The 13,492-nt window shown below is 36.6% G+C and overlaps 1 protein-coding gene across 2 annotated transcripts in view; it reads right to left on the bottom strand.

Annotated features, from left to right (window-relative positions):
- Nucleotides 1–13,492, bottom strand: part of LOC306882848 (disks large homolog 5-like) — a 76,973-nt gene that overhangs the window by 49,021 nt on the left and 14,460 nt on the right. For both annotated transcript variants that reach the window (XM_079437802.1, XM_079437803.1), the window contains exon 2: nt 942–1,010. In XM_079437802.1, the coding sequence (XP_079293928.1) occupies nt 942–1,010 (69 nt within the window). The remainder of the gene's footprint in view (nt 1–941; nt 1,011–13,492) is intronic.

Raw genomic sequence — 13,492 nt, 5'->3', positions numbered from 1 at the left:
TGCAAATATTTATAATTTTTATATAAAATAGTTTGAAGTGTGTTATGGAAGTCCTATGTATACCAAGTTAAATGCATTGTAACCATGAAACAAATTAACGTATCTTTATAGATGACTTCACACTAATAAAATATTACATGAATTTATGGATAATGTAAAAGTGAAACATCATGCTGCAATAATTCATCGTCTGTTAGTTTCAGAGGTCAGGTTGAAATTAAACAAAGGGATAGTTCACCCAAAATATTTATGAAGTATGTGGATAAGCAAACAGTTGACGGTAGCCATTGACTTCCACAGTATAAAAGATACTATGGAAGTCAATAGCTACCGTCAACTATTTGCTTAGCCATATTTTTCAAAACATCTTCTTTTGTGTTTAACAGAAGAAATAAACTCACACAGGTTTGGAGGGTGAGTAAACAGACTAAATACATTTTTTTTGCATGAACTACCCCTTTAAAACTTATGCATATGACCACTAACAAAGTTGATATGAAAAAACTGCTTTGTGCGAATACTTTAGTGTCATTTATTCCCAACTGACTGAGAACAGGCTTTCTGGTGACATTATCCTCACGGTCACAAACCCACACTGCTCCTCACCAGACCCAAACAGGCAGAGGGCATTATGGGTATCTCCAGTGCAATGTTTTGGTCCCTTTAGAAAGCACTATGTGAAACTGCCAAGTCATTTGGCCGGCAGTCAGCCTCAGAGCAAATTCTCCATTGGCACCAAACCAGGAGAACAGGGCTCTGCCTCCAGACACAACCGCCATGCCCTCCAACACACGTTATCACCGTTCATCTGAGCCTTCAGTCTGCTTTGAGTGACTTTACAAATGCATCACACACACCCACATGCACCACAAGCATTGTCGTTAAGACGCGGTGACAATGTGTGCAAGGTGTCAAGGGTGGGGGCAGAAACTCTGACATACCGACACTGCTGAGGGAGCTGCTGCTCTCCGAGTCTGATGGCATTGTGGACAGAACGCTGTAGGTGGACCCTGCAGAGGAGAGAAAACACGATTAATAACTCAACACGGACGCTTACAGCTCTTTGCTGGCAGAAAGGTAGCACTGAAGCAAAGCTCAGCCCCGATGCACACACACACACACACAAACGTACGCGCACACACACACACACACAAGTGAGCACACTCCCACTTGTATTTGTAAATATTAAGCCACAAAAAGCCTATTTAAATATTAATTCTGCGTGTCTCTGTTTTATGAATGACTCGGACGCGTGATTTTGTTTACTACTCGTACTGAAGTGCGTGTGATGCTTCCGGTGATATTAGCGTCTGCCGTCTCACTAATGAGGACATAACTACATGAACAACATCTCCAGAACTGCTCTGAGAGTCACTTCATGAGCATTTGACCGTTTCATTTCAGTAAAACTATACTCATATCATATACACACAGAAAGGTAAAGGTATTTACGGCAACCCGTCAAAATAAAAGTTTGGTTTAGCTTGAAGTCATTGCGGCAGAAATAGCCAACATGACTATTGTTCAGTAGAATGTATGTAATAGGCTACTACTAAAATTATTAAAACCTTATTTTTAAGGGATAATCATACAATATTTCTTCAATGTTTTTATTTGTGATATTAAATCCCCTTTATTTTCCCAAAAATATGTTTTTATGCCTTAAAAATTGCAATACACAACATAGAATTTCTGAGGGAAAAAAATCATAGTGCTATTGTAAGAATAAATGAAACTTGATTTTATGCTTTCAAATAATTAGACATGCAGAACACAGAATTTGGTCACAATAAAACATAAGGTTGGAAAAAAACATATTTCATAGGGCCCTAAACATGTAATTTTTGTTAAACGTTTAATAAATGTATGTTTAATTGTTCAAGTTTCAATGATTTTAATTAGCTAGACATGCTTTTTGATTGATAAAATTTAATTTAACCATTAAAAAGGAGTCCAGAAAAATTAAAACTGAAAAAAACAAAACATAATCCACATCCCCCAACCCACCAAAGTTGAAAACCTAGGGGAAACACTGTATGGGGTCTATTTATTTATTCATTTAGAGGGTGTGTGTGTGTGTGTGTGTGTGTGTGTGTGTGTGTATCTCAAAACAAGAAAAAATAAATATTTTATTTTATATTTATGCAAATATTTTAACATTAATAGTATTCTAAATATTAAATTCTAAATATTTTATTATTATTATTACATAGATAAAAATTACAAATAATACCATTATTATGAAAACACAGATATAAATGTATTAATATTATTATTAGATATTCAAAATTAAAATCTGTAATGAATGTGTTTGCTATAGTAACTAATGAAATTAGACAAAGTGTTAATTAATGGAAAGTTACTATGCAAATTAATAAAACACTTCAAAAGGATCAGTACAATTCGCTAATATCTGACTTTTATAAAAATGGCAGCAAACTTTGAGGCTTAAAATGATCACAGAAAACAGAAAGACACTATACAACAAAGCCCCAGACAACAGCCGGCTCTATTATGGGAAACTATTCTAATATTCTAAAGTGTGTTACTTCAAAAACACCCAAGTATGTAAGCAAATATGAATAAAAATGAAATGGATAATTGAATCTTTGAGATTCTTCGCAGCTCTTCCACTGCAGGGCTCCTCCTCTTAATGAGCAGAGTGTGTGGTGACAAGGACACGTTTCATTATCACAGGCCCGACTCCACACATACACTCGTCGAAATCCAGCCCGCAGAAGATCAGACACTCGAATCTTCCTTCACTTTCTTATCACATCATCCGAGACACAGCTCTGCTTCTGAAGAGCAGCTTCAGCAACAACGTCAATGCCTCCCGTAGCCTGAAATAACTTCAGGGTAGCGACAACTGAGTGCAAGTGCTACAGTTGCAAGGTTTTTTTTTTTGGTGGGGTGAAAGGCAGATGGAATAAACAGATATTGTATAACGTCTGAAAGCAGACAGGAAGAAAGCTTCAGAAATAGACATGGTTTTTAATGCACTCCAAAGATTTTGCTTTGAGAGGATGGATGGAAATACATTCACATGAACACACGTGGAGCTGCATGCACTTAATGCATCAATGATTCAATGGCTATAGAGAACAGACGTCACTAAAAAAGCCTTAGGGAAACTCAGCCACAAGTCAAGTCAAGTCAAGTCACCTTTATTTATATAGCGCTTTTAACAATGTAAATTGTGTCAAAGCAACTGCACAATATCAAACATATCACAATATCAATATCAAACATATCACAACATAAACTGGCCTATTTCCAATCAATGCAAATTAGCAATAGTCAAATTCTTTGATGGCAGTAACTGGTACAACAGGTCATCAACAAAGCCATGCTGAATCTGTGGTTATAATAAAAGATTATATTGTATAATGTACTGTGGCAAATATTGTCTTGCAGTTTGGTGTAATTTGGAGGTTAGTTTGTCAGAAAAAAAATATTCATGACAACAGTTTAAAGGAAAGTCATTTCAGGTGGTGGTTTGGATTTGAAAATTTAAGAAATTGTATTATGCACTAGGGCAGCAAAAAGGAGAACATTTTCAATATCCTGTTGATTGAATCTTAGATCATAAAAAAAAAAAAAAATGTTTAGTAAAATTTTGGCGTCAAAGTTTAATGCATGTGCATAAAAATACATAAAATCTTTATAAAAAAACTGCGATACTTTAACTAAAACTATTAAAATTATTTTTATTAACAGAAATAATGCTGAAATAAAATTACTGTTAGTTGAAAAACTTTAAACAAAATCAAAAATGTGCAATAAACTCATAAAATAAATTTCAATTGAAATACTAAAATTACTTAAACTGAAATAAAAATCAAGCTAAATGTAAATTTAAAAACTAATAAAAAATTACAAATATATTATACAAAAATAACTAAAATAATCTTAAACTTTAACTACAAAATTAAAATGGAAAATATAAAAATAAAAGCCAATATTAAAAAAATATAATAGTATATGATACTAAAATAGATACTAAGTAGAATATTATATTATTCAAAATTATTATAATACTTAATTCAAATGAATAATAGTACAATCTTTGAGCAGACACACATTTGGCCAAGTTTATGTTGGCCATATTTTAAAACAATAGTGGTAGCCCTTCTCTGTCCTGGTGCATTAAAGTAGGTCAGAGATGGCATGCTTTGCTCTGGGCATCCTTTGTGTTTGTTTGTTTCCTGCTCTGCACACACTTGGTCCAACAGTTGTTTCAGGCGAGTAGACTATCAAACCCCCAACAACCCCCCAGCAAGCATCACAAATACGGCATGACATGCGCTGCTATGACAAATTCAGCTGAATTTCAAATCCTGCTATATGGCAAAAAAAAGAGGATCCACAGGCTGGGAGTGAACATGCTCCGAGTGTCTTCTTGAAAAATGAACCAGGCTAAAGCTTAATAATGGATGAACTCAAGAGCATTCATCCAAAAAACACATTTATCCTTTAGCTTTGACAGCCTAGCAGAATCTGTTTGTACGGGATTGATCTTGAGTCACAAGATCTTATTACAACATGATGATAATCTATTCAAACATCGTCTCACAGGCTACATTCACACACAGTTCAGTTAGAAGCCAGAGTGACAACCGCATTTCATAAACTAAATAATAAATATCATAAATTAAATACTATAGACATATGTGACCCTGGACCACAAAACCATCATGAGTAGCACAAGTATATTTGTAGCAATAGACAAAAATACATTGTATGGGTCAAAATGTTCGATTTTTCTTTTATGCCAAAAATCATTAGGATATTAAGTAAAAATCAAACGAAATGTAGAGACGTAAATAATAGATTCATTGTGCAGTGTAGAGAGATTCATTAATTAAAATGGGCAGTTTGTGAGATCCCGTTGAATTAAGACGAGTTACAGCTTTAATGATTATAAAGAGACTTACATTTTAGGAACACTGTTGTCTGACTGTGCTCTATTTAGTCAACGAAAATAGCTCCAAACAAAGTCACAGCTGAGCCAATGCTATATTAAATAATAATTGCACCAGGACCTTTGCCTTAAACATTGCCTTAAAAAGGACACATCAAAAAGAGTGTTTTAACTGTAGAAGCTGCTAAATATATTCAGCCAACACAGACTTGTTGCTGTTGTAGTTTTGTTTGTCTATTTTTGACATCGGTTTGTCAGATAGATCGCTCCACCCAGGGCAGTTATCACTGTCAATCATAGCAATGACTGACGGAACAATTTAGTGGATTCACTCACGTAATTATTTACACTCGTGTTTCTCACTCTTGAAACAGTATACGTGGACGTTTGGTCCCCTTAGACCAGTGCTTCTCAAAGTCCGGACTCCGGTCCGCATCCGGACCCGGAGGGAATTCAATCCGGACCCGCTTCTATTTCATATTTCAAGAACACTAATTATATTTCCTACTTTGATAAACGCACGTTAAACTTGTAAATCATTTGTTTATTTATTCTTATTTTTTTATGTCTTTTTGGAGAAGGTCCGAAATTGCAGGCGAGATATTGAAACTTTTCCTTCATGACGTTGTCATCATGACATCCAGTGAGCGTATGACGTTTGACGTAATCGGGTGACATTTCACCGCTAATATTTTTATTTTTTTGTTTTGTTTTGCTATCACTTATATTATGGCAATTTGTCTTATAGCAGTGCCCAGTGTATACATTTATTTGTGGCGGCTTGTCACAATATCAAAACTGACCGCTACAAATAGATTTTCCAAAAGGCTTATACTTCGTTGAATAAACTGAGCACTGCGCGTTTCAAAAATAAAATGCTGCGCGGGTGTTTTTATATGAATGTATCTTTTAAAAGAACCGTCCGTTTTCTTCAGAAAAGCTTTGATGTCAATTTTCATTTGGTCTTTCCTGTAATGGCTGATAAAGTAGCGCTTATTTGATTACAGTCGTTACCGGGGAAACAGCTATATATCACGCTCCAACAGCGCCTCCTGCTGGCAGAGAATCAACTTGCATTTGCTAGTCTGCGGGAAACACTGGTGTCTGTCAGCAAACATAAACAAAAAAGCATGCTTCAGAACTGTTTTGAGAAGGTGCTTAAATTTTGAGCCATGTATTATTACTATGAATTAGGCTACTACTACTACTATTACTATCTTGTGCCCTGCAATAACCATTTACGCAAACTCTCTTTTGATATAAAGGGGAAAAAAAAGAGAAAATCGGCCCAAAAAATCAGCATCATATATCGGCCATAGGCTGCCCTGATTTCTAAATATTGGCCAGAGATAAAACATTATAGGTCAACTTCTACTGCTGACACTTAAATTAATTGTTTTGCCACTTTTGCACTTGTTATTAAAGTATTTTGAATGCAAAGGGAACCTTTTTTTTTAAATGTATGTTTATTAAAAACACGTTTTGTAATAACCAATTGTTCCGGACCTTTGACACTGATGAAAATTCAGATTTGGACCTTTGAATGTAGACTTTGAGAACCCCTGCCTTAGACAAACAAATCTTTTCTTCAAATTGTCAATGGATTATGTAGAGATTCTAGAGAAACCAAGCAAAGCTCTTATAGTGCAACTGACCGAGCTTACTCACGTAAAAACTCCTGATAAATCAATAACTAACTACACAATAAATCTTTTATTTACTCCGCGTATATACGTTTTGTCTCGCTCTGATTATATGAGGTAAATCTGCAAACGTCTAGAACTCTGTAAACTTACTAGGGCTGTATACCTTGGAGAACCTGGCGATACGATACATACCTCGATACACAGGTCACGATTCGATACGTACCTCGATACAGAGCTGTCTCGATACGATTTGATACAATGTGACACGATTCGATACGATTCAATAAAAATACATGGGCCAGAGCCAATTAGTTAATGCTGAACACATTTACTCAACAAACAGAACTCTGCATTTTTCTTCAATTTAATGAAGACAAAAGTGCATTATAACAAAGTGCATTTTGCTTAAATATTTGCAACTTTAAGTGCTCTGATTAATTGTACACAAATTGTATTAATCTGGAAATTACAAGTCAACATTTAACTTTCCAAGGGTACAGTCTGAGCTCACACAAGCACAAAATCTTCTTCTTATTATTCTTAACTTCTTATTAAATCTTCTTATAATTCTTTTTTGTGACACCATGTACTGCCATAACATATTTCACTATGAAATCACTTAAAGGTGCCATAGAATGCATTGATACAGTATTTTAAATTGTTCTCTGATATCTACACAGAAGGTATGTGGCTTAAGTAAGGGCAAAAAATCTCCAGAAACGATTTTACATGTCCATTTACAACCCTAGGATTTCTCCCTAGAATGAAACGGTCTGTTATTGGCTTATTTGGCAGGGTCATGAATAATAATGAGCTCTGCTCTGATTGGCTGTTTCACAGTACGGCTCATCAGCAAGAAGGACGCACAGGGAGGAAAATATATATTTAAATACTTTCTCTCGCAGTTATATCGTCGGGTAATTATACTGTATATAAAACGCGGGCATCAGGGAGCCGTTATTAATATGCGAGGCATTGAAACTGCTTTTGAACGATCCATCGATCGCGTTATAGTTTAACTTTCAAGAGACGCGATCACACAAACTATGTTTACATTATGGAGCAACAGTACTTACCACACATTTCACAAGATCAGATGCTTGTCAGTGGTGCTCAGGATCTGTAAGTCATTCGCCATCATCCTCATCTCTCCTTACTGAGAGTGAAATCTTATGTACTGTAACAGGCTACCGCTAGCAAGGAGCTAACCATGTCCCTTTAGTGGCTCGCGTTATTTGCTTTCTGTGCCTTTCTGAATACAGACACCAACCCATCCCTGCACTTCACACCCCCTGCACGGCCTGGAACATAACATTTATTTTGTTATTTTCGCTGTTGTCCGCGCTTGTTTATTTACAATACCTGCAGAGCTTCTGATGGTTCGGTGTTATGTTCTGATTCGCCTGTTTTTCAGTGGTCTTTTTTAATCACGAAATTTACATATGAAGGAGGAAACTATGGTGTTTGAGGCTCACTGTATGTCATTTCCATGTACAGAACTGTTATTATTTAAATATGCCAGGGTAAAGACAGTTTTTCATTCTATGGCACCTTTAAATGCTACATCTTGCTTTAACATTTTCCATGAGTTTTTTTGAAACTCGCGGGCGCCGCTGCGCCCCCTAATGGCTGGGCGGAGTATCGATACTAAGGGCTAGAATATCGATACTGTATCTTTTTTCATTATATCGGTATGTATCTAAGAATCGATATTTTGAGCACACCCCTAAAACTTACCAAAACAAAAAATTTGTTCAGACGGGATTCTTCTGATTAACTTACAGAAAACACCTCTGACGGGCCATTGCTTTCAACAGAGATGCCTGTGATTAGCTACAATACTCAACGCTGCAAAAACATGTAAATAAACTTGTGGTTTTGAAATTCGAAACCAGAGCGTGCACGCAAAACCACACAGGACATTTAAAAGTGGTTGACTACAAGCGGGTACAGATATGAATTGGTGCTAATGGTACCATAAAAAGACCCCCCCACCACCAAAACACTTTCTCATTGGATCTACACAAATCTCGTAGGTGACCTATTTTGATCACAAAAAGGTGAGGAGTCTGCATCTATGTAACAGTCCTGAGCTAGATCAAGCTTTGATCTCTGTAAACCAAACTGTCACTTTAATTAATTTTTTTTTTTTCCCACTAATAAAAATATTTTATCATTAGCTAGCTCCACACTGAGCTGCTTTAACAGAAAATCAAGTTGTAATTCTAAATGAAAGCGACACTGACTCATGCTTTTTCATGTTTAATACAGTAAAGCTGCTTGAATTAAGGCCATCTATTGCATAAAGTACTATATAAATAAACATGATGTGACCGGACTTTACTGGAGTAACGTTACTGAAAAGCAGAGCTCATGCAAACATCCACATCGTTGTAGTCAGATGCATTTTTAACTGCTGCTTTCACACTGCTGTCAGTTTTTGTTGTCTTCATTTCGTTACTGAGAGGAAAGCGTGCAATATATATTTACATATTCATCCAAACGCCACTCAGGTTCGGGTGTGTCTTCTCTTGAATTGGATCCAGGAGGGCTGAACTACAGTCTTGCGCTACAGCACCACACTGGTCAAACCGCAGTATTGCAGGCTCTTACATTAGGTCATATGAGATCAAACCACTACTCGACAACAAAAATATTTGTCGGCAGTTGTTTTTTTTTTTTTATTGTCAACTAATCGTTGCAACCCTAGTCATTTTATTAATATGTTAATAAATTTACAGTAATTTTATTAAATTAACATGAATATTGTTATTAACATATGCTAATATAGGGTATTTTCATTTGATAAATAATTATTTATTTTTGCATTAATTTCATTTTTGTCTGGAGTCTCAAAATCTAAAATCAACATGCATTAAAAACACTAGACTTTTTGTGCCTGGAAACAATACCATAGAGCGGATGCCTGTAAACCATCATGAATACAAACAGTACCTTTCTAAGACCTGCGTTTTAAACTAGGTTTTAAAAAACTGTTCCTTCTGTTTTTATATGCCATTGACCCAAACACTGTCTGTGTGAACGAAGCCTTGGGAGTATAGTAATAATTTCCCTGGCCAATAAACTAGATTTCTGCATTTTCTAAAGATGTTTAAAAATGTTGTGAAAACCATGTGCAACAGCTACGGCCTCAGCGAGCAGCACTACATTGAGCTGCGTCAACTAGAGTCTGCAGGTTTGTCCTGTTCATGATACTGGGCCGGCAGAGAGGCGTCAGAATGAACTAAATCAAACCGACTTTGGCTGTGCTCCTACTTCTGCTGCAGGAGCCGCTGCCGTTTCATTAAATCTGGAGTCGCCCCAGCGCAAGCTGAAAGACAGAGAGCAATGTGCCCCAGGAGAAGACATCACATCACAGCCTTTGTTCAGTCACTTTCACATGAGGCCGCATGGCAAAGCTGTGGCACCGAGGGCAAGGTTCAGAGGCGGCAGCCAATCGGGGCTCAGAGGCGGTCATGTGACATGGCAGTGTTTACAGTCGTAACGTGCAGCGACGAGAGAGACATCAGCAGACAAAAGCACTGGACTCTCACATATCAATTGATGTCACACATGGATACAGGGACATTCCCACTTTTGAGAAGCCTGTGGAAAAATCAGAGGAGATCAGAGGTAATCCAACACTCATTCAATACAATAACCACTGAATAACCCCGGGACACAAAGCACTGAAACGGAGGAACAGAAATCAAATTTGACCTCTACAAGTGCTTCATCTGATCTTACTTGGCATTTGATGGGGGCTTTTTTTATCCAAAGCACACTACCAGCAGAAAAAGAGCCCCTGGAGTCGGTTAAGCGCTCGGCTCAATGGCAGTACAGTAAGAGAGTGAGATTGTGATCTCAGTAACTCTAGTTCTCGGTCACGCCTACTGGAAGCAGCAGCTTTAGCATAACGCTGGAGAATCTGGGCTGCCAGCAGCATCGCCACTCCTGCATCTCATCTCTTCATGTCGCTCCAATAACAGGCAACCCTTGTGAGTTGTGGGCAAATATTGCTTCTCCTCTCTGCAAAGCTTGTAGAGATTTGTCACATGATGACAAGGCAAACTTTAAAGCTATTTGCACCCAAATTTGACACTTTTTACTAAGCACAGAAATATACATTACAATACAGTTTCCCATGTTCTGGGGTGAGTTTTTGAAAGCAGTCTCTTATGCTCAACAAGGCCGTGTTATAAAGCATTACTCTGATGACTGTAGCAGGGGATGATGGGATGAATTTAGAAATGCACCTCGAGTGTGAGAGTGATTACTGTGTTGACAGGCTATCAGCAAGCTCAAGCACAGCATGCTGTCAGAACACTAAAATCCTCCCAGACAGCTATCAGAGAACAGCCACACATACAAAAATAAAAACTTAAAACAAATTAGGAAAAAATAAATAAATACACATTTTTTATTTGTGTACATATGTACACATACATACACTGATATATATTATAATTTAAAGATGCAAGCATTTTTTTCCCCTTAACATTCAAAGCCTAAAAAGTCCTTCAAAAATGCAGCCATGCTGCATATTCAGATTCATGCTGTGTGGCACAATTCATAATCTCAGGTTGCATTTCACAAGTCATCATAAATTTAAAAAAAGTCACTCATCTCAAAACCTGTTCATGCAGCAGAAAACGTTTGAGGGTGACACTTGCTGCATTTTTATGCCATAGAAATATACATTCTGTTTCCTAAACAAGATTAACATCACCAAAAATACTCAAACCCAAGCATGCCGCACTCATCTGATTGTGTTGCAGTGACAGGTACGGTAGGCTTACTCTAATCTACCCCACTGTAGTCCTTCCTAGAAAAAGCTCCATGTGCCAGTCTGATCACTCGCGCTCAGATTAACAGCCATCAGGACTCATGCCATCTCAAGTCCTCCTGGTAAGATTGTGCGTACGAGCCTGGGAATGGTAATTACGATGTGATGTGCATTCAAGTGAAGTCAGAAACACAGAAAACCTTTTAACACTTATGCAACAAAATGAAGAGCAAAATATAACCATTAAGGGTGTAAATTATGCTTTATGTATTTTATTATTCTCATGCAATAACAGAGAATTATGTCAAATGTTACTGTAAAAAAGTCAACTGTTAATAGTACATTAGCACGTAGAGTCAATCATATTTAGAACAAGAATTACATTAAAAGACTGAACCTCAAGAACTAATTAACTCATTTTAAATCTTCACCAATCTTTGCCAACCAGTAGGTTTTCACCCATTTTTCACCAACAGGTTTTTAATCATTTAAAATATAAATCAAATTTAGTATGAGCATTTTTTTATTTTAAACATTTTAATAAATACAGGTCAGAATATGTGTGTTGTTTCATTTTTTACAAGAATATAGATTATATATAAAGAATAATTAATGGAAATTAATTATTGAAAAATCATACAATGTGATTTTCTGGATTTTTTTCTGTCTCTCACAGTTGAGGTGTACCTACGATGAAAATTATAGATCTCTCCATTCTTTGTAAGTGGGAAAACGTGAAAAATCGGTAGTGTATCAAATACTTATTTGCCCCACTGTACCGGTTACGCTGAAGGTATTTTAATCCATATTTCAAACTGTCATTTTAATTTGATGCAGACACGAATACGAGACATCTCGTCTTTGACCCTGGTACAAAAGATTCAAAATAAATGCTGTTTTTTTTTTACTTCCTATGAGAATCTGGAAAAAAGTCTCAGTTTCCACAAAAAAACTAGACAAATATTCTCACAATATTACAGTTTTCACTGTATTGATCAAATAAATACAGCCTTGGTGAGAATAAGAGATTTCTTCAGAAGAAAAAAAAAATCTGTAAAATCTTACAAACTTTTGAACGATAGTATGGATAGCTTAACAGACAGACTAAAAACCTCAAGTCCAATTTTGAACAAATCCCAAGTTTCCCACCGATAAGTACAACATTTGGTGGCATTCATGTGCTCTCATCAGTACAATCACTCTGATATGACTTAAAGGCAAGATAAGACTATCAAAGCTCTGTATATTTCCATTACCTCACAATAACATTTAGACTGTGGCACTTCCGCAGTTCCTCTGCAATTAAGCAGCCTGGGAACACTTGAAAATGGTAATGAAGTCCTTCTTGATAGCTCAGCCTCTCATGGAGAAAAACAGGAGGCTTGTGTCCTTTTAAAGAGATCTAGACCAGCGTCCGTCCATGTGGAGCTGACACAGTATCATTTTGTCTCCTTTAATTCCAGCGTTAGCAATCACTCATGCGTTCTGCTGCCACTAAATGATCAGGCGCTGCTAGCGAGTGTTCACACCACATATTGAGCTGAGATCAATACTGTTTGAGTCAACGTGAAAATGTGTTTGAGTGCATCATCATCACAAGGGATATTGGGTTTATAAAATAGCTTTACTGAGCCACGTTTAGCGATGAGGTACTAAGTTTAACTATAATAGCCAGACAGATAGATAGAAATCTCTCTCTGCTACACAGACTAAAAGCAGTGCATTCTCAAATGTGTTTCATCTAGCTAGGTGGATGAAAGGGAAGCTGACATGCAGAATATAAAAGATAGAGGCTATCCTGTCCTTGAGTGTGATGTTCAGAGGCAGAGATCCAAAAAAAACTCTTTAGATCTGAAGTGATGGCCTTGAATCAGAGTGGCATCAGTATTAATATTTCATGGCATGTGCTTCACAAAGTCAGGAGTAGTGCACGTCTACAGAATACTCTCAAAACTTCATTCACAAAATCACTACTGTGATTTCAACCAAGAACTGTTTGCAATTAAAAAGTATTGCAAAATAATACATAGTTTCATATGTTAAAATACTTTTCATTTGGAGGCTCAACAATAAGGATGGTGTGCTGACTTGAGGGCCAATGCGAGATTTAATTAATAAATTTTTTTAGCCAATTGG

This window comes from Barbus barbus (genome assembly GCF_936440315.1).
Source record: "Barbus barbus genome assembly, chromosome: 16".
Lineage (NCBI taxonomy): Eukaryota > Metazoa > Chordata > Actinopteri > Cypriniformes > Cyprinidae > Barbus > Barbus barbus.
Note: the sequence above shows the minus strand (reverse complement) of the source record. Positions and strands in the feature narration are given on the sequence as shown.